A 22,071-nucleotide genomic window follows, 5' to 3' on the forward strand; every position below is an offset into this window, starting at 1 on the left:
GATATGGCAGCGAGTGCCACATTCTCACCACTTCCTCTGTAAGGCAATCCCTCCTAAATTATTTATTTGATCTGTTAGTGGCTATCTTATATTTCTGCCCCCTTGTTCTGGACTCACCCACAAGTGGAACCAGTTTCTCCACGTCCACCCTATCGAACACCTTCATAATTTTAAAAACCTCCATCAAGTCTCTTCATAGTCTTCACATTTCCAGACAAAAAGACCCCCAGTCTACTCAATATTTCCTGATAGTTGCAACCTCTCAATTTTTGTAAATCTTTGCTGCACCTTCTCCAGTATCCTTTTTGTAGTATTGTTTCCAATGATTCGTTCTTGGGTTGTTAGTGTCACCGGCATTTATGGCCCAAACCTAGTTACCCTGAGAAGTTGGTGATACATCTGAATGGCTTGCTGGGTTACTTCGGAAGGCAGTTAGGAATCAGCGACATTGGTGTGGGACTAGTTATATATAGGGCAGACCAGGTAAGGATGGCAGGTTTCCTTCTTTAAATGATAATAATTAATCATTTGTGATTTTACAGCAATCTGACAGCTTCATAATAGCATCATGTTCGTTGTTTCTGGCGCCCAGCATTGCTAATACACAAATAACAGAAGTACGTCATATGATGCCATAAAAACATAAGAATATAAGAAATAGGAGCAGGAGTAGACCATACGGCCCCTCGAGCTTGCTCCGCCATTCAATAAGATCATGGCTGATCATCGACCTCAACTCCACTTTCCCAAGTGTCCAAAATTCTATTGATCTCAGCCTTGAATATACTGAACGACTCAGCATTCACAGCCCTCTGGGGCAGAGAATTCCAAAGATTCACAGCCCTCTGAGTGAAGAAATTCCTCCTCATCACAGTCTTAAATGGCCTACCCCTTATCCTGAGACCATGCCCCCTAGTTCTAGACTCTCCAGCCAGGGGAAACAACCTCTCAGCATCTACCCTGTCAATCCCCTTCAGAATCTTATACATTTCAATGAGATCACCTCCCATTCTTCTAAACTCCAGAGAGTATAGGCCCAATCTATTCAATCTCTCCTCATAGGACAACCCTCTCATCCCAGGAATCAATCTAGTGAACCTACGTTCCACCACCTCTAAGGCACGTGTGTCCTTCCTCAGATAAGGAGACCAAAACTGTACACAGTACTCCAGGTGTGGTCTCACCAAAGCCCTATATAATTGTAGTAAGACTTCCTTACTTTTGTACTCCAACCGCCTTGCAATAAAGGCCGTCAGTTACATCCTATTATAATACACCTGCCCATATTTGGCCCAAGGTATTGTGGCCTAGAAATTCAGTATAGCCACTTTTGGGGCGGAAAAGTCGGGCGGCCGGTAAAGTTTGCGCCCGGCGCAAAGTCGAGGCCACTTCGCCGATATTCAGTAGCTTCGCCCTAAGAGTTTGCTCGAGCGCTAAAACTGGCGTTACACAACTATCTTTAGGCGCAAAGCCGGCGGTGCTGAGCTAAACCGCCGAGGCCGGGCGCAGCGCAGGTGCGGTCATTTCTTGATTGACAGCAGACACCCTGGCGCCGGCCAGCTCTTAAAGGGGGAAGGGTCGAGTTCGTCTGCTGCCACGCCCTGGACACTGCAGCCCTCCAGCTAGGCCTAAACACTGCTGCTGAACAGAAATAGCGCCGGGAAAGATGCAGAAGGCCCGTGAACGAGCGCAGCGCTTCACTGGCCATGATTTGAGGGTGCTGGTTAGGGCTTTGGAGAGGAGACGCAAACTCTTGTTCCCGGACAGTGGCAAGAAGCCTGCCACCAGCGTCTACAGGAAAGCCTGGAGGGAGGTCGCCCACAGGGTCACATCCAACAGCGAGGTCCCCAGGACTGGTGTCCAATGCCGGAAAAAGTTCAATGACCTCACAAGGATTGTCAGGGTGAGTCCCCTTTCCAGTGTCCTCCTCATCCTTGCATGTGCACCTCACATTATGGGCAAAGGGACCTAAAAGCCCTAATGGCCAGCCCTCATCCAGCAGCTATGGGACTGGCATGAAGATCAATTGCACATTCTGCACTTTACACACTGGCCAAGCTATTCGACCATGGGAGGCAGTGCACACAAGATCACGGCACCACACTGGCCAAGCTATTCGACCATGGGAGGCAGTGTACACAAGATCACGGCACCACACTGGCCAAGCTATTCGACCATGGGAGGCAGTGCACACAAGATCACGGCACCACACTGGCCAAGCTATTCGACCATGGGAGGCAGTGCACACAAGATCTGGGCACCACATTGTACTTAGAGGCCGTCCTTTCTCTTGCAGGCCAAGCTGGCACACAATCAGAAGAGCCGGACTGTGACCGGGGGAGGCGGTCCACAGATCCAGCAGCTCAGTGACCTTGAAGAGCGCGTGGGTAGCCTCATGGGTGCCCGGGTGATTGGCCCCGTTGCATCTGGAGATGCCGACCCTGTTCTGGGCACCAATGGTAAGGACATCACCTTTTGGACCTCTCTCGTCCCACTTGCGCTTCAGATCTACATCCTTTGCCACTGTCCGACCAATGCGCTGAATGCCACCACTCATGCCTCCCTCGCTGACGCCCTCTCCTCACTCTAAAGCTACTCTTGTGCCTTCCTGCTTTCAGATGGTGAGGAGGCGGTCCCTGAAGCTGCCAGTGACAGCCCCTCGGAAGAGGAGGAGGAGGAGGAGGAAGAGGAAGAGCAAGGCGGCCCATCAGGGGAGCCCTCAGCCGCGCCAGGGGATGCCAATGGAGGGGACACGTCTTCCCTGGAGAACAGCCAGGGGGAAGTGTCGCAGGGGAGTGTAGCTCCTGTGCCCAGTGGCGTGCAGCAACGCGGGAAGCGTCGGCCAGCTCGGCGGCCTTCTTCCCAGAGGGGGGAAGGGTCGCAGGGGAGTGTAGTTGCTGGGCCCAGTGGCATCCAGCAACGCGGGAAGGGTCGGCCAGCTCGGCGGCCTTCTCCCCAGAGGGAGAGTCCGGCCTCCAGTCCGGAGACGGTCCTCGCCAAGGAGGTGCGCCTCCTCGATCAAATGTCCGTGGACTTGGATCGCCGGCACACCGAGTTCATGGGGGTTGTGGCACGGTTGCCTGAGGCCATCGAGTCCCTGGCTCATAGTGTGGCCGATTTCGGTGCCTCACAGGCCAGGAGTTTCGAGCAATTCGAAGCAGCACAGGCCGCGAGTCGGGCCGAATTCGGGGCAGAACAGTCCGCGAGTCGGGCTGAATTCGGGGCAGAACAGTCCACGAGTCGGGCCGAATTCGGGGCAGAACAGTCCGCGAGTCGGGCAGAATTCGGGGCAGAACAGTCCGCGAGTCGGTCCGATTTCGGGGCAGAGCAGTCCGCGAGTCGCCAGGTGATCAGTGGTGCCGTGCAGTCACTGGCTGGTCTGATGCGGGCACAGACCAGGGCAGTACGGGCACTCACTGCTGCCACACTCGCTGTGTCAGCCAGGCATCGCCAGGGCACCCACCGCGCTGCAGCAGCACAGCGGTCTGTCCTTCAGCAGATTGCTGCGCATGCTGCAGTGCTGGCCCGGGCGAGTGCCAGTGTCTCAGGCGAGCAGCGAGCACCTGCCATCAGCCAGCTTGCCCCCATTCCTGCAGCCGCCACTGCCACTCCCCCAGTGGAGCTGCGACGAGCTGCTGGAGAGACTGCTGCTGCCCAGCCACAGCTGCAGCAGTCACCAGCCGGCCCCTCGAGGGCCAGAGCTCGTCTAGGCCGACCCCCAAGGGCATCTCCCGTCACGCCATGTGCACCTCAGGAGCCTTCCCCCAGCCTTGCAGCAGCCACTGGGCACACTTTGAGGAGGAGCAGCAGGGCGGCCAGGGGCCGCAAAAGGCTGGTCAAGGAATTGCCCTCGCGGGCCACAAAGTAGAGGGTGTGGGCAAATGTGTTTTTATATGGGGATGGTTGTTTTGTTTATGGGGATGTTTGTTTTTGTAAGGCCGAGGATGAAGGCCATTTTTGTGGAAATGTTTTGTTATTCCTCCCCAGGTTGTGGGAGTGAGTCATGTGTCTGTCAGTTTTTTGGGTGTGTTGTCTGTTTTTGGGTTTCATGTGGGAAGGGCCCTGAGTTTGTTCAATAAAACATTTTATTTATTCAGCTTGTCCATGTTTGATGTTTGAAGTGGTTGTTGCCTTAACCGGCTGAGGGCTTGCGGAGCGGCTGCATTCAGGTCCCTTCATTGCCACAAGCCATTCCCTGACAGGGGGCCTAGAAGTGACGTTCAATAAGCCGCCGACGGGCGGCCCTTGGACCTTGTGCCTCCCTCCTGGGCTGGTACTCCTCCTCCTCCTCCTCATGCTCCTCCTGCTCCTCCTCCTGAGGTGGTGCTCCAGCGTGAGGTGGCAGTGCCTGAGTCCTGCGGATAGCCAGGTTGTGCAGCATGCAGCAGACGACCACGACCTGGGAGACTCTCTCCGGCGAATACTGCAGAGATCCTCCAGAACGATCCAGGCAGCGGAACCGTTGCTTGAGGACGCCAATCGTTTGTTCTATGATGTTCCTAGTGGCTTGATGGCTTTCGTTGTATGCCTCCTCAGCAGGGGTCCTGGGCGCGCGGAGCGGGGTCATGAGCCAGGTACACAAAGGATAGCCTTTGTCCCCGATAAGCCATCCTCTTGGGGGAGGCTGTGCCTGGAACATGTCAGCCACAGTAGTCTGTCGCAGGATAAATGCATCGTGGCTGCTGCCTGGAAAGCGGGCATTGACAGCTAGGATGCGCTGCCTGTGGTCACACACCAGCTGTACATTGAGGGAATGGTAGCCCTTCCGGTTGCGGTAATCCTCGGCATTGTGGATAGGTGCCCGCAAAGCCACATACGTGCAGTCAATGGCACCCTGCACCATGGGGAAGCCCGCTGTTCTCGCAAATCCCACTGCACGCTGCTGCTGCTTCTCCAGGGTCATGGGGAAGGAGATGAATTGGTGTCTCCTTCTGAAAAGGGCATTGGTCACCTGGCGGATGCAGCAATGCACGGCGAACTGGGATATGTTAGCAATGTCCCCAACAGCGGCTTGGAAGGAGCCGCTTGCATAGAAGTTCAGAGCAACCGTGACCTTCACTTCCACCGACAGAGACGTCCTGCACCTCAGCTGTGGACGCAGATCTCTGTGAAGCAGCTGGCAGATCTCTGCAACCACCTCCCTTCTGAAGCGCAGCCTCCTAACACACTGCGCGGCAGGCATGGTCAGATAGGACACCTGCTGGCGGTATTTCCTGAGTGGGTAAGGCCTAGGTTGCCGACGCCTGTTGCCCCCTCTGCGTCTAGCCAGGGCTGCCCCTCTCACACAGCGTCTGCGAGCCCTTCGCACATAATGCTGAAACTGAGGGTTGGCACCCCATGCAGCCCCCATAATATACTGGCAAACAATGACCTCACAATGAAGGCGAATTGCCAAGCTCTGGCCTGAAGCCAAAAATACCTCTCCTATGTTGGGCCAAAGCAGTAAGCTCTCTTCCTTGGTCTCTGTCCAGAAATCCGTTGCACAAGAGTGATTGCTGCAAAATGGCTGGCCTTTATAGTTCAGGGTAAGTGCCCTTTAATTAGCACTCCCCGAGGCCCGCATGGCCTCTGCTGCGTTCCAGTTCACAGTTCTTAGGAGCGCCACGCCCACATTGGGCGGGCGCGACTGAAGTTCCGGATTGGGGCGCACAAAGGGCGTTGCACGAGGAAATGACGTCATAATCTGCGCGCGCTGCTGAGCGCGCACAAACACTTTGCGCCGGCGCTAAATGTCTACTGAAGTTGGGCGTAGGCGCAGATCGCCCTGCGCCCGGCCGCTAAGTGCCTAGCGCTCGAGATCTACTCCTCCTAAGGCGCTAACGGCTGGCGCACGCAACTGAATTTCTAGGCCCATATGTTTGTTTTCACTTCAGGTGGGAAACTCTGGAACTAGTGTTAGGTGGCAGGAAAATGTTGGGATTTTATTTCCCCTGCCAATCCCAGGCTTTTTTCCGCACCAATTTTAGAATAGTTTTGAGTTTGTTATTCAACCTTTTATCTTATATTTGTTCATTTTGTTTTGTAAATAAGATTTTACTTTTCTCTGTCATGCCCACCTAGTTATCTGTTAACATCAGTCACAGTTGAGAAACTCAGCACTTTCAACATGTGGAGTAAAAGTCCCACTGAACTGCGCGTAGCGACATTTTAGCTACTGTCGTGAAGATTGCCAGCAAAATCGCTCGGAACAAATTCAAGATTTTGCGAGAAACAGTGAACACTCGTAATTTCACGGACACTTTTCTGAGGGTGCCACATATAGCGTCCAGGAAAATTCTCATCTTGTGGTTTGTGCCGGCTCACTTGTCTGCAACTCTTTGTTCCTAAAGTCTGTCCCAATTGTTTATTTTAGGAATGAAGTTCCTGAATAGTTGCCCTATTCAGCCATCGATTCCATTGTATTTGCTGGTTGGAGGAATAATCGGCAGTTTGAAGGTAAAGCATCACTACAAAAACTAAGTGCATGTCAACATTTTTCAACAACTTTGCAAAGAAAATGCAACTCTGGCTGGTCTGTAATGCTTGAAGTGAAATGGCACATTGTATAGTTTTGGGTTGATGTAATTTTTGCCGGGTTTGTGAATAGTTCCTCCTCCTTTTTCTTGCGTTTAGATGGCTCAGTCAAAACTTGGTTCCACAGGAAGAGCCAAAACGTACGACTAGGAGAGGAGAGAGCGGGTGTTGTCTGTGGATGGGTACCAGGCCCGGGCTGAATAGTAGCGATATAGGCCGCGAATTTGCTGACCTCTGCGGGTCCGTGGCGGGTGACGTCGGTGGCAGGTCCCGACCCCGCTGCTGGCTCCATCCCGCTCTGTGAAATGAACTTACCTTGATAGGGTTTGTTAAGCCCTGCCCAGCGCATTTCCCGGCCAATTAGAGGAAGCGGGTCTGGTGACGTCATTTGATGATGCGTCATCAGCCGGTTTCCTTAAAGGGACCATGTCCAAATTTATTTTGGCATTTGCGCTGTCAGAGTTCTACGTCATTGAGGTGCTGCAAACACTGACAATGAAATGTGTTCAGGAGAATTTCCTTGACCAGTATGTTCTTGGCCCAACTAGGAAGGACGCATTGTTGAATCTGGTGCTCGGGAATGAGGTGGGCCAGGTCAACCAAGTGCCTGTGGGAGAACACTTGGGTACGAGTGATCATCGTATCATAAGATTTAGATTAGCAATGGAGAGGAGCAAGGAACAATCTAGAATGGAACTTCTAAACTGGAATAGGGCTAACTTCAATGGGATGCGAAAGGATCTAATCAGGGTAAAATGGAACCAAAGACTGACAGGAAAAACTGTAACGGAACAATGGGTGATATTTAAGGAGGAGATGTTCCAAGTACAGGCTAGGTACATTCCAACAAGAGAGAAGGGTAAGGGAACCAAAGCAAGGGCTCCTTGGATGACGAGGGAGATAGAGAAGGTGATGAAGCAAAAAAGAGGGTGTACGATGCATGTCAGGTGAATTCTTCAAGGGAGAACCAGACCAAATACAATAAGTTGAGAGGGGAAGTGAAGATGAAAATAAGATCGGCAAAGAGAGAATATGAGAGTAGAATGGCGGTTAACATAAAAGGGAACCCAAATATCTTCTACCAGCATGTAAACAGTAAGCGGGTAGTAAGAGGCGGGGTGGAGCCTATTAGTGACAAAGAAGGTGTTACATGCTTGGAGGTGCAGAGCAAGGCTAGAATACTCAATGAGTACTTTGTATCAGTGTTTACTAAGGAGGTGGATGCTGACAAAATATCGGTAGCAGTGGAAAAGGTAGAAGCAATAGAAGGGGTGAAAATTGATAGACAGGATGTACTAGAAAGGCTGGGTATGCTTAGAGTGGATAAGTCACCTGGTCCAGATGGCTTGCATCCCAGACTGCTAAGGAAATTGGGGGAGGAGATAGCGGAAGGGCTTGCCATAATTTTCCAATCTTCCCTAGATGCGGGGGAGTTGCTTGAGGGTTGGAAAGTGGCAAATGTGACACCATTGTTCAAGAAAGGGTGTAAGGACAATCCTAGTAACTACAGTTTAACATCAATGGGTAAAGTTTTAGAAACAATAATCAAGGAAAAAATTAACAGGCACTTGGAGAGGTTTAAGCTAATTAAGGAGAGCCAACACAGATTTGTAAAAGGCAGATCAAGTTTGACTAATCTAATTGAATATTTTGATGAAGTAACAGAAAGGATCGATGAAGGGATCCTAGTGCAATCATATCAACTAACAACACACAAGGGTAAGCACTTGGGTATTTTATACAATGTTCATGTAAAGTTTCTATTAATGTATTGTCAAACATTGAAATCTTTATTTTCAACACTTTGCGTTCTTGGACAGATTTGTGTGCACCTTTGGAAGTGGCTTAGTGAGTTGCAGTGAATGGTGAGACATAACGGTATCCCCCGCAATGGTGATGAGTGTGAAAGGAATGGCTTGGGCATTGTAGGGATGCTTTATGGTGTTGGTGTGGGGTGGTACCAACCTGGCACATCGTGGCAGCCAGGGTGTGCAGCGTCAAGTGAAGTAAATTTGGCCATGGTGAGGCCATCCCTGGCCTCCTGGGCAACAATGTGGTCAGGTGCTGATGCCCTGTGTCCTGTGCAGCATCAGTTGATTGTGGAGAAGGTTGGTGTTGTTGGTGCTGCTGTTATTGGGGCTGATCGCGGTGGGATTCTGAGGACCAAGGTGACAGAGTATAAACAGTAATCATGCTGATGAAATAGCTGGCAGAGGCAATCTGTCAACGGTGAGAGAGGTTATTCCAATGAGGTGACACTGGATAGAGAGTTTGGCCTAGAAATTGAGTGCCCTTAGCGCCGATTTTGCGGCGCTAGAGGGCCTAGCGCTGCAATTGGCGCCGGCGCCGAAATTGCCTGGGGCCCTTCCGCCGCGGTAGACCGGTAGCGCTGCGCCAGCACCGATGACGTCATCGGTGTGCGCAGCGTCCCGGTTGCCATGCCGACGGGCCCCAGCGCTGAAATTCAGTTGCGGCCGCCTCGCCCGTGGCAGCCGCAACTAAGACTCTGGCAACAGAGTCTTACAAGTCTTTGCGCCGGCGCATTAAAGGCCCCGCGGCGGCCGGCCGCTTTCCCGCCGGCCGCCTGGCCGCAGCTCCCTCCCCGGACTTCCCCCCCCCCCCCCCCGGAACAGAAGCAAGCCCGGCACTTGTCCGAGGTGCCGGGCTCATTTTTAAAAAGATTTTCGCGGGCCGCGGCCGGGTGCAGGCAGCTCCTCCTTAAGGGAAGGAGGAGGCCTGCACTTCCCGAGCCTGCCGCACCGCATCGGGTGCCGCAGCGCCGGAATTGCGGCGCGAAACGGCAGTTAGCGCCGATTTACCGCCGCAAAGACCCTTCAGTAGCGCCGGCAGCCGTTTGGGCGCGGCCCTGCTGAATTTTTGGCGCGCGCAGGGGGACTTAGCGCCGGCACTAACTTCCGGCGCTAAAGCCCTGGCTAAGCCAAAACTCAATTTCTAGGCCTTTAGCTCCAAACACTTGCAACCTGCATAAAGCTCAATCTGTTTTCCAAATGCAGTAAGCAACAGTTTCTGAACTTGGAAAGTGAACAGCTGTGAGGTGGGAGATTTTATAGCACATTTCAAACTGTCAAGTAATCAGCAGATTCAAGAGCCATCCATCCCCCGCCTCAGCTTAACGGATGCGATCCCCAAGCAGCGAGGACCCCGTGGGCGAGCATGTAAAATCAAAAGGTGAGCTCAGATGTATTCTTAATGATCTCTAAACAAGGTCATAATTACCTGAATTGGGTCCCCTGCTGCTGCGTGTCGGGTCTGTTCAGCGCTGCCAGACCTGACATCGGGGAAAGGCAGGTGGTGGCGGGTTGACAGCAGGGTCCCAACCTGCTGACGGAAAAAAAACACTTTCCCACCCGACTCGCCACCGATCACGCCCGCTGACCCCCCAGAATATCTTGGCCGTAGAAATTAATGCACTTGTGGATCAGGGAGCATTTATGCAGAACATTTGCTCAGGAGATAAATTGGGTGCTTGAATTCATGATAGGGTAGATTGTACATGATCTTTGGAGGAGTGGGTTTGATGGACTGAATGGCTTTTTTTCATTCCATGTTGCCTTCTGTTCTTTGCAATTTGCAGTTTCTGCTGAATGTATTATACTTTGAGGACGATTTTCAATTGTCGGATGCCTGTTTATTGCCTGAAAAATTGGTCGCTGGCAGTTGAAAATCAGGGGTTGGGGAGCGGGGCACCTCAGCCCTCCCAGTGACACCCAAGGCCCGCCAGATGACATTTTCAGCCATTCCTGTAAATGAGTGCGCGGCGTGCCCACGTTTCCAGCGAGAGGCTGCTTAAATATCCAAACCAGGGTCCTGCACTGGTTGTTGGACCCATTTGCAATATTCAGGTAGAAATAGGTGCAGCATCAGCCATGCATGCTCCGGCTATTCGTACCAGGCATTGAGCAGCCTAATCAGTGGTCCTTAAAAGGACCGCTCAAGAAAAGGCCCAAACATTTAACTGGGAGAATTTTTGTGGGGCCAAGTGAAGCAAGAGTGCCTGCCTGGTTCAGTGGTGGAACCCTTGCCTCTGAGACAGAGGGTTGTGGGTTCATGCCCCACTCCAGAGACTTGGGGCTCGATTTTAATCGCCCTGAGGAGGCGGGTCGGCAGCAAAAATCGGAAAAAATGGCTTCAGACTGCCAACCCGCCTCCATCCCACCCCCACACGATTTTCATGAGCGTTGGGTCAGCCGCTCCCAAACTGACCCGACTGGAACCGATGGGACAGGTAGTTAAGGCAGTTAACTGCCTTGCTAATCCTATTTCTATAGAGGTTTCCCATTTTTGTGCTTCTGGCTCCTGTTTCCCGTCTTGTTAGAAACAGGCCAACTGCAAGGAGACGAGTTTCTCGAGGACATGATTTGTAGTCATTGGTGAAGCACTTTAAAAGCGCTCCTGTAACATGGCTGACATTCAAATGCAACAACTTTGTTGTTGGAGGTTTGGGATAAGATTTTGCAAATCTACTGACCTTGTGACTGTTCAAGCTGACACCCATCTGCAGTGTGACCTGATTGGAATAATTTCAGGCCACTTTGAGTGTGCGCTTGCAAGCTTCTTGCCTCAACTGAAATCTATAGCAACGGGATGGGAACCATTTACATCCTCTCATCCTGGTCGCCAGATTCGGAGGAAGAGCAGGTGCGGCAGCACCACAATAGCCGCATCAGCACCAGGAGTGCCAACCTCCTGCTCACCCACCTGATGCTGCCCTGGGCACAGGGCATCAGCCCCTGACAAAATTGCTGGCCGCAAGGCATCACCTTGGCCAGATTTTTTTCACTTGATGCTGTAAAGCCTGACTGCCACATGATGTGCCAGTTTGACACCATCCCACACCAGCACCGTGAAGCACCCCTTTCATGTCCAAGCCATTCCATGTACACACATAAGAACATAAGAAATAGGAGCAGGAGTAGGCCTTTCGGCCCTTCGAGCCTGCTCCACCATTCAATGAGATCATGGCTGATCTTCTGCCTCAACTCTATTTACCGACCCTATCGCCATATCCCTTGATGCCTGTACTAGTCTGAAATCTATCGACTTCTGTTTTGAATATACCCAATGACTGAGCCTCCACAGCCCTCTGGGGTAGAGAATTCCAAAGATTCACCGCCCTCTGTGTGAAGAAATTTCTTCTCATCTCAATTCTGAATGGCCTACCCTTTATCCTGAGGCTGTGGCCTCTGGTTCTAGACTCCCCAGCCAAGGGAAACATTCTCCCAGCATCCACCCTATCAAGCCCTGTAATAATTTTGTATGCTTCAATGAGATCCCCTCTCATTCTTCTGAATTCAAGAGAATACTCAATCTCTTCTCATACGACAGTCCCGCCATCCCAGGAATCAATCTCATGAACCTTCGTTGCACTCCCTCTATGGCAAGTATCACTATAGCGGGGGAGTGGAGGGGGGAAGTTATGATGGAACAATCACTGGAACTCAGTAAGACACTTCTTAATGTGTGCTCAGTTCTGTCCAATAAGGGGCACTTTTGGAAAAAGATATTACACTGTATGACAACACATTACCAGAAACTTCACATGGACATTGGCTAAACCTCTCAAGTGCTTACCCTTGTGTGTTGTTAGTTGGTATGTTTGCAGTAGGATAAGGGTGAGTGAGGGCTAGTGAGATGGGGAAGTGATAAAGTAGATAGAGAGGGTTGGGTGGAGGTTCAAGGTAAGTTGGTATCATGGGGATGTCTCTTCTGCCCTTGGAAGGGAAGAGAACCTCCCTGCGTGCTGTGACTCCCTCCATAAGCATATGGAGGGAGTCATTGGAGAGCCTGGGTGCAAGTGTTCACCTTTGTGCAGTGATTGTCAGTTTTTGCAGCACCTCAATGCTGTCAAACACTGACAGATCAACTGTCAAAATAAAATTGTGCATGGTCCCTTAAAGGAAACCGGCAGATGTCGCGTCATCAAATGATGTCATCAGACCGGCTTCCTGTTAATTGTCCAGTAAGCCGGACTTAATGAGGCCAATCAAGGGAAAATCACGTCTACAGAGCAGAGCCAGTTGGGGGCGGGACCGGAACCCAGAAACCAGCTGACCCGTCCCCATCCCACCTCCAGAATTAAATTCGTGGTCTTGAGCTCATAATCTAGGCTGACACTTCAGCGCAGTACTGAGGGAGTGTCGGAGGTGCCATTTTTGGATGAGACATTAAACCAAGGACCTCAGGTGGCTGTAAAAGATCCCAGGGGATCTAATGGAGATGGAGAAAATGAAAGAATATGACGAATGAATTAGAAGGCAATAAAAGACTAAAATTACAAGTTTTCCACATTTTTGTTCAATGTTGTTTGTACAAAATTAACCCCTATCATATATGGCATTTTTTTTTTACAGCTAGCCAACCTGTTCTGATGTTGCAATAGGAAATAGAGGGCTTAGCACTTATTAACCTTTGTGCATATATGTAAAGGCTAACTCTGCACAACTGGAGTGGTGAAAACATGAAGTGATAAAAATGGAATTACAAATATAGTTGGCACTTCTCACTGATGGTGATGTGAGGAACTTCGGAGTGGCGGGGGGGGGTGGATGGGTTGTAACAGCACAGCAGTTAAATGCTAAAAGTTATCAACCAAATAATGGAAACTATTTCATAGTGTCTCTGGATGCTGTGACAGGGTTCCTTTCATCTAGGGACATTAGAATTCACTTTGTGCAAAATGATAAATATGCTTGTCGGAAACCTATTAGATCGTATAGATTATGCTTCCTCATTTATATTCTTAATGGTTAGAAAAAAAAGAAAGTGTTCCTGACAGTGTTGCAAAGGGCTCTTGACTGGTTTTATTGCTCCTTACCAGCTTTGGCAAGAGCAAACACCGTTAAGGTGTTTTTTTTAAACAAATCAAAGCCTGCCGCACTGTTGTCTGTCTACAATGGTTTTCTGTTTGTCACATGTATTATTTTAATTTGAGTGAAACTTTTCTAGTGTTTCTGCCTTTATATTTCTGAAGTACACATATTCAGATAGAAGCAAAGTACATTTGGTAGTGTTAAAAGTCATAACCAAGTGCCCTAAACAGGAAGAACATAATATATAAAGAGAAAATACTACAGATGCTGGAAATCTGAAATAAAAACAGAAAATGCTGGAGAAACACAGCAGGTCGGGCAGCATCTGTGAAGAGAGAAACAGAGTTAACGTTTCAGGTCGATGACCTTTCGTCAGGTCATCGACCTGAAACGTTAACTCTGTTTCTCTCTTCACAGATGCTGCCTGACCTGCTGAGTTTCTCCAGCGTTTTCTGTTTTTATTTCAGAACATAATATATGTTTGCTTGACCTTGTATTAATACTGTTTTGCTGTGCAAATTTCACAGGTCACCCTCCTACTGTACGATTCTGCAAAAATGAGACACCTTCTTTCCAAGTCTGTCATGATTGGTGATGATGATGATGATGAATATCCCTGGCGACAAAATCTGCACAGATATTATATCCACGTCACCCTCAGCCTGTTCCTCTTTGTGTGGTTTATATTGGGGAACTACTGGGTATTCTCTGCATATCTGCCCAATTTCATTCCGCCCTTTCACCAGCCCCAGGATTACTGTGATAAAACGGTGTACATATTCTCAGTTGCTGTTCTTGTCGTAAGTCATACAGCTTTAGGCCTTTTGGTACTGTGCAGTTGCTGCTTATTCTCTTTTTCAAAGCAAAGTGATGATCCAGAAGAAGAATGAAGATCAGGCTGTAAACTAGACATATGAAAATATGACTAAAAAGGGAATTCCCAATTAAAATGCAGTTTCAAGAAATCAGAACTGGTTTGGCTATTCCTGTCATTTTCAGGTCTGGTTATAAGTAACTCACCTCTCTGCTGTGCCCTGTTACATAGATTCTACTCTATACATGTATGTCAATGAAAATATGGGTTGAGATTTTAGTCATGTGCAGCCCTACAACAAGCCTCTTTGTGCATTTTTCCGTGCTTGTTTAAAGTTTCTCACTGTTTGCACTTGCATGCTATTTCAGTATCTTCAGTGATAGCTTAAACAATGTGGCTGAAACTGAGTCAAGGCACATGGAGACTAACTGAGATAAAAGTACCTTGTACTTCAGTTTTTAGAGAAATATATGAGGACGCAGATTCTAATTTATACCATCTTGCTTTTGGCAAGAGACACGCATAATGACTGCATGAGCCCACAAGTTAGTAATTCAGGATACCTATGGCTTCTGGTGCATCCCAAAATCCCTTCACCCCACTATTGGCAGCTGTGCCTTCAACCATCTAGGCCCTAAGCTCTGAATTCCCTCCCTAATCCTCTCTGCCTCCATCTCTGATCTTTTAAGACCCTATTTAAAACCCAGCTCTTTCTCCAAGCTTTTAGTCACCCTGTTAATATCTCTTTCTTGGGCTCAGTGTTCATTTTCATCTGATTACACTTCTTTGAAGCGCCTTGGGACGTTTGTCTATGTTTAGGGTGCTACCTAAATGCAGGTTGTTGCTGTTGTTACCTGGGTTGTCTCCACAAGTGGCTGGGCCAGGCCACCAGACCTTGTTGCACTAAATACAAGATCAGTTATCAGAAAAAAGTAATTTTGCGAGACTTGCAAATTACAGAATAGTTTTAGCATCGCCTGCCACTGGTAGGATGCAATTGGTTCCTGTCACACTGTTAAACTGTGTTGAAACAGCACCTGTTTATCAGGTTTGAAAACAGGTATGTATGAATGGTGTGGCTGGCACTATGAGTACAGAATCAGGCCATTCCTTGTGCCTGGGCTGAGAACTATACTGAGTGGCTAACATGAGAGCTAAGTTTTCAGAGTGAGTTGTTCTCAGCTGAGCCTACCCACAAAAGAAAACTGCCCAATATGGTAACAAATCCCCATTAAAACACAATTTTAATATTCATGAGGTGTACGACTCTACAGTGTAAGTGTACTAAAAATGGCAAAAATCAAATCTCTTGTCCTCAGGCCAGTGTGGCACAATTGCTAGTCGCATCACTCTGTTAACTCAAATAAATTTAAAAAAAAATGAAAATCAGCCCCATTACAGGAAACTCTTTGGTATCCGGCACCGGCGTGTTGCCGGTTGATCAAAAATTCCGGATGACGGAGAGGGTTATCTACCGAGGCTATTTTTAACAAAGAAAAATTAAAAAATCAAGAAATGTGCAGTATACAGTAATTGGGTACTCACCTACAGAATGTTGTGTTAAATGGATGGTGGAAGATGCTTGATTAAGTACAGTCCTGCCAGTTGAGGGTAATGCAATGCAATGACTACCAGCAGCGTGGGAGACACACAGTACCCCTGTAAAATGGCGGATCAGAAGAGACTACCGGCAGCGCGGGAGAGTCAGACTCTTGTTACAGGGGTATTGAGGTGTTCTGACTTCCGACAGCGCCAAGAAGCCGAGTAGTGGCAGTTTGGAGAACTACCCCCACTGACTAACTTGGCCACCGCGGCAGACTCGGCAACATTGCCGGTTATTGAGGTGTTGTTTTCGGAGCGAGAATTTTGCCGATTAATAGAGAATTCCGGCTATTTAGGTGCCGTTTAAACAAGAGTTTCCTGTATCTTGAAAGTGCCCTAATATCAAGTAACTAAACTTAAGGATGATGAATACTGAAGAAGCAAAGGAAGCATTCTTTTTGATTTGCCCTGTATAGATTGGATTTGAAGTCAACCTTAATCACTGTTCCCTTTGTATATTCCAATTCTCTTCAGCTTGGTCAATATAAATCTGCCATTTTTTTCTGAAAGTGCTGATGTGAAATCAGTTTCTTTCTAAATAACCTAAAAAGTGGGAGTTACATGGGTTCATTGACTCTTATTTGACTGATTTTTGGCATAAACCTGAGAATGTTTCTAATGAACAATACTGGGGGGGGCAGAATTTTACAAAATCAGGCTCCTGGCTAGAAAATCATGGGGTGGGTGCCCAAATTTTCGATAGTTGTTCAAACCCTTGTATTTTTAAGAATACCTATTTTGAAAGGTAAATCCACTTCACAGAATGCATTATTGTAAAGCAAATGAGCTGCCCAAAGAAACATAGGAACAGCAGTGGGCCATTCGGCCTCTCGAGCCTGCTCCGCCATTCAGTTAGATCATGGCTGATTTGTACCTCAACTTCATTTACCCACCTTTGCTCCATATCCCTTAATACCCTTATCTAACAAAAATCTATCGATATCAGTCTTGAAAGGTTCATTTGACCCACTGTCTACAGCCTGTTGAGGGAGAGAATTCTAGACTTTTGCTAACCTTTGTGTGAAAAAATGCTTCCTGATTTTGCTCCTGAATAGCATAGCTCTAATTTAAGTATTATGGCCGCAGTTTTGCCGGCGCTCAGCAGACGGGATGGGTGGCAGGTCAGCTGTGAAATTTAAAATGATTGACAGCGGGTCGGGAACCCGCTGTTGAAACGTGCACACCTGCATTTCCCGATGTCGGGTCTGCTCAGCTCTGGCAGACCCGGCAGGCAGTGGCGGGGGATCCAATTCAAATCATTAGCGGCTTGCTTACAGCCACTTAACAATTCTTTTTTTCCCAGCTTTTTGAATTTGACAGGTCGCTCACTGGTTTCGACTCTGAACACCACACTTTAGGAAGGATGTCAAAGCCTTAGAGATGGTGCAAAAGAGAATTACTAGAATGGTACCAGGGATGAAAAACTTCAGTTACTTGGAGAGACTAGAGAAACTGGAGTTGTTCTCCTTAGACCAGAGAAGGTTAAGGGGAGATTTGATAGAGCTGTTCAAAATCATGAAGGGTTTTGATAGAGTAAATAAAGAGAAACGGTTTCCAGTGGTAGAAGGGACGGTAACCAGAGGACACAGATTTAAGATAATAGGCAAAAGAACTAGATGCGACATGAGGAAAAAAAATTATGCAGCAAGTTGTTATGATCTGGAATACACTGCCTGAAAGGGTGGTGGAAGCAGATTCAACAATAACTTTCAACATGGAATCAGATAAACACTTGAAGGGGGAAAATTTGCAGGGCTATGGAGAAAGAGCAGGGGAGTGGGACTAATTGGAGAGCACTTTCAAAGAGCCGGCACAGACACGATGGGCCAAATGACCTCTTTCTGTGCTGTATCATTCTATGAATCTACACTTGAGGGAATACAAGCCAGGTTTACACAACCTGTCCTCATAATTTAACCCTCTAAGCCACGGTATCATTCTGATCAACATTAAACATGTTTGTTAAAGAAAATAAATCCTTTTTATTATGGGTACAGGTTAAAGACCAAAGAATCATTAGATTAGGGATGGATAGTTAGATTAACTGGTTTGCAATTTTTGGGACCTTGTGTGCAACAGTTGTCTACATAATCAACAGCCACTGTATTTCAAGAGTCATTCATTGGAAGAGAAGTATTTTGGGTTATCCTGAAGATGTAATAAATTCAATTTCTTTCTTCTTGGTGCATTTTAATGTGACAAATTGCCACAATAATTTTCCACCTATTCTTATGTTCATTAATAAATAGACATTCATATTATGAACACAGCTAGCTTTTGCTAGACACTTTTATTGAGCACATGTGGACTAGGTACAGTATCTGCAGAGGCATCCATCTTGACTGCTGCCTTGTAAGTAGCCTAGTGCCTCATGGGTAATGTAGTCTTAATATACATACAGCTGGGTAGTGTAGTCTTATATATATACAGCTCTACGGCTCCACCTAGTGTCCACTATAGAATGACATGTTATTGATCATTACATCTATGTTCTGTTACTGTTCTCTTTTCTGGCCCCCAGCCTCCTGCTTGTCACTCCAACTCTTACTCCTAACCTTGCACCCAGCCACTCCCCTTCACCACCAGATACTAAATACGGTTTAATGAAAAAAAATCTAAAATATATTTTTCTCCATTGGGTTCTTTGTCTTTATAGAAGTATGCAAAGGCAATGAGATATCTTTGTATCAAAGACAATGTACATACCAGCCAATAGTGCACCCAAAAAAAAATTAGCGAGAACATTGCTCGTTTAGTTTCCTTTTGAAAGCATCTAAGCTATTTGCCTCAACCACTTCCTGTGGTAGCAAGGTCCACATTCTAACCATTCTCTTTGAGTAAAGAAATTTCTCCTTATTTCCCTATTGGATTTCTTAGTAACTATCTTGTATTGATGGTCCCTAATTTTGGATTTTCCCATAAGTGGAAACATTCTCTCCACATCTACCCTGCCCAACCCATTCATAATTTTAAAAAACCTCTTATCAGGTCTCCTCTAAGTTTTCCCTTTTCTAAAGAAAAAAGCCCCAACCTGTGCCCCAACCGATAGCTGTAATTTTTCAGTTCTAGTACCAACCTTGTAAATCTTTGTGCACTTTCTCTCATGCTGCTATGTCCTTTTTGTAGTCTGGAGACCAGAACTGTGCACAGGAGTCTAAGTGCGGCCTGACCAAGGTCCTATACACGTTTAATATAACATCACTGCTTTTCAATTCTATATCCCTAGAAATAAATCCCAGTGCTTTGTAACATTTTTAATTGCTTTGCTAGATCCCTTTGCTCTTGTACCTCATTCAATTACTTATTTTCTAAAGATGTAGGTGTATTTCTGTTTTTCCTACCAAAGTGCATCACCTCACATTTACCTATGTTAAAGTTAATTTGCCACGTAACAAGTTTTCTAATGTCTAATGTATTATGTTGCATTCTTCCTCAGTGTTAGCTATACCCCCCCAGTTTGGTATCATCTGCAAATTTTGATTGAGTTACTAAGTCCAAACTATTAATGTAAATTATGAATAACAGTGGTCCCAGCACCGATCCTTGTGGAACACTGCTTTCTACCTTCCTCCAATCTGAATAACTACCATTTACCCCTACTCTTGCTTTCACCTGTGATGGAGGGGGTGGATATTGACTGCTGTGGCAGGGACTGATCAAACGGACTGTTTTATCCTGAATTGTACTAAGCTCCTTGCATTGTGTTGTGGCTGGATCCATCCAGGTGAGTGGTGATAGTCTATCACTCTCCTAACTAGAGAATTTTAAATGGTGACGAGGTTTTGACAGAGTCAGTTAGTGAGTCACTTGTACCCAATTTCTGCCATGTTCTTGTAACCATGTAGTTGATATGGTTGGTCCAGTTAAGGGTTTGGTCAATGGTGATTCCAGGATGTTGATTGTGAGGTACTCAGCAATGGTGGTACAATTGAAGGTGAGAGGGATATGGGTGATGGTTATTGTCTGGTGCTTACGTTGCACAATGTTGAAAGAAAGACTTGCATTTATACAGCGCCTTTCATGACCACAGGACATCCCAAAGCTCTTTACAGCCACTGAAGTACCTTTGAGGAGTAGTCACTGTTGTAATGCAAGAAACGCGGCAGCCAATTTGCACACAGCAAGCTCCCACAAACAGCAATATGATAATGGCCAGATAATCTGTTTAGTGATATTCATTGAGGGCTAAATATTGGCCAGCACAATGGGGATAACTCCCCTGCTCTTCTTCGAAATAGTGCCATGGATCTTTTATGTCCACTTGAGAGAGCAGACGGGGCCTCAGTTTTAACGTCTCATCTGAAAGTATGTGAATGCTTCCTCTATAGCTCATGTTTGTATTCTGATTACGTGTTACAGTGATAGCATTTTGATGTGATTATCTCACATTTAATCCATGTTGGTGAGAATTTGTGGCTGTTTTCAATTTCAATTACAGGTGCATATATTGTGACAAATATCCTTGCAGTGTAACCTTTAGGGCTGTTACAACTATCACTGTAAAAAAAATTGAAATGCATGTTTTTTTTTAATAGATGTTTCAATGCATGCCATGCATGTTATAGATATTGATTCTGCATGTATTTTGAAATATTTTTAAGTATACATGTTTGATATTTCAGCTTTGTAAAACAAACGAAAACATAATTTCTAAAATTGCACATCAGAAAGTTACAGGACCCCACTTTTTACTTTTAATTCCAAAATAAATTTCCCGAAATAAATCAAACTTGAAAAAAATGAGCCTCCAATTCTCTAATCACTGCAATGTAGTAATGTAAAGTCAGTACATTTCTTTCTTACCTTTTGAGTTGTTGTTCATATGTGTGAGAATATTAAGATCACAGGCTGCTGTCAGTCCAGAAACTGCGATCCTCGTCACATCCACATGGCTGATTGATAGCTCCAAAAGAAATAAGTGCAAAAAATATATAACTCAAGAAAAGGAAATTGAAACCTTTTTTTTTCAAATTGGGGTTATTTAATGAAATATTTTTGAATTTTTATTTCAGTGTTGAGCACTCCAAATTTTATGATGCCGAAAATGGGGAAAAAAGTTAACAATTCAAATGAAAAAATACAATACAAAAGCAAAATACTGCGGATGCTGGAAATCTGAAATAAAAACAGAAAATGCTGGGAATACTCAGCAGGTCAGGCAGCATCTGTGGAGAGAGAAACAGAGTTAACGTTTCAGGTCGATGATCTTTCGTCAGAATAAATACATTGATTGTCAAGTTACAGCTATACTCATTGTAGAAGGCCTAAACCGTGTTCTAATGTCTCAGATGTAAAGTAAGTTTTGTTAATGTTCCTGTTTTATTGCATGATATAACAAGTTTGTACACAAAGGTCAACGGCAGTGATACAGAACTGACTCCCTTTCTCTTGGCTGTTTAAATGATCCTGTGCTGGTAATGTAGCCCCTAGAGATCAATAAATGTAATATTCTCCTGATTCCACTGACACCATTACATTAATCCTCGGGATTGACTTCTACCGACACCCACACTATGGGCAGAGAAACAGAAACAGGGGGAAATGGGTTACAGACATGTAGAGAATATCTATGTACCAATTAATGGTTAAATGTAAAACGCGGTTTGAAATCTTATGCTGTGCTGGTCAAATGCAATAAAACGTTGAAGCCTTTGTGAAGTGAAATATCACCTTGAGTTTTTTTTTAATCTGATACTTAGTCATTCAGTTTGACATTTCTATTTCTCGCATCAACAGATTTGCAATTTCCCCCAACAAGACTACAATATAAGTGTCAATAAATGCAGAATTTTTGGCAGTTTTGTGATGCTGACTTCTGCCTACTAGGAACTGATTTAGACCACTTAGATTAATTTAGCTCACAAACTGTATGTGATTTAAGTTGCCCCAATGGCGTAATGTGTAATGCACTGCATGGTGTGGTACTAAGCTATACAAACCAGTGTGTCCCTATGCGATTCCCTATCCTTGCCACCTGAGGTAGCAGGCAGAGCACTATGATTGGCTACAGTACCTATGGATTAGGGAAAAATCAGAGTTTTTTTCTCTCGATTACTATCATGCTGTGTCGGTGTGTGTGGACAATGAACAAGGATGGGATTGGTAGCAAAATACTGCAGATGTTGGAAATCCGAAATAACAACAGAAAATGCTGGAAAAACTCAGCAGGTCAGGCAACATCCGTGGAGAGAAATTTGAGTTGACGTTTCGGGTCGAACCCTTCTTGAAGAAGGGTTCGACCCGAAACGTCAACTCAAATTTCTCTCCACAGATGTTGCCTGACCTGCTGAGTTTTTCCAGCATTTTCTGTTG

At 46.5% G+C, this 22,071-nt stretch overlaps 1 protein-coding gene across 1 annotated transcript in view; it reads left to right on the forward strand.

Moving 5' to 3' along the window:
- Positions 1 to 21,423, forward strand: part of LOC147111990 (transmembrane protein 272-like) — a 63,429-nt gene extending 42,006 nt beyond the window's left edge. Inside the window, exons 4-5 of the mRNA XM_085999440.1 lie at positions 6,353 to 6,435; positions 13,871 to 21,423. Of these exons, the coding sequence (XP_085855566.1) occupies positions 6,353 to 6,435; positions 13,871 to 14,233 (446 nt within the window). The 3' untranslated portion in view covers positions 14,234 to 21,423. The remainder of the gene's footprint in view (positions 1 to 6,352; positions 6,436 to 13,870) is intronic.
- Positions 21,424 to 22,071: the final 648 nt, after the last annotated feature.

This window comes from Somniosus microcephalus, chromosome 10 (assembly GCF_052327205.1).
Source record: "Somniosus microcephalus isolate GS21.2 chromosome 10, FLI_Smic_1.0, whole genome shotgun sequence".
Lineage (NCBI taxonomy): Eukaryota > Metazoa > Chordata > Chondrichthyes > Squaliformes > Somniosidae > Somniosus > Somniosus microcephalus.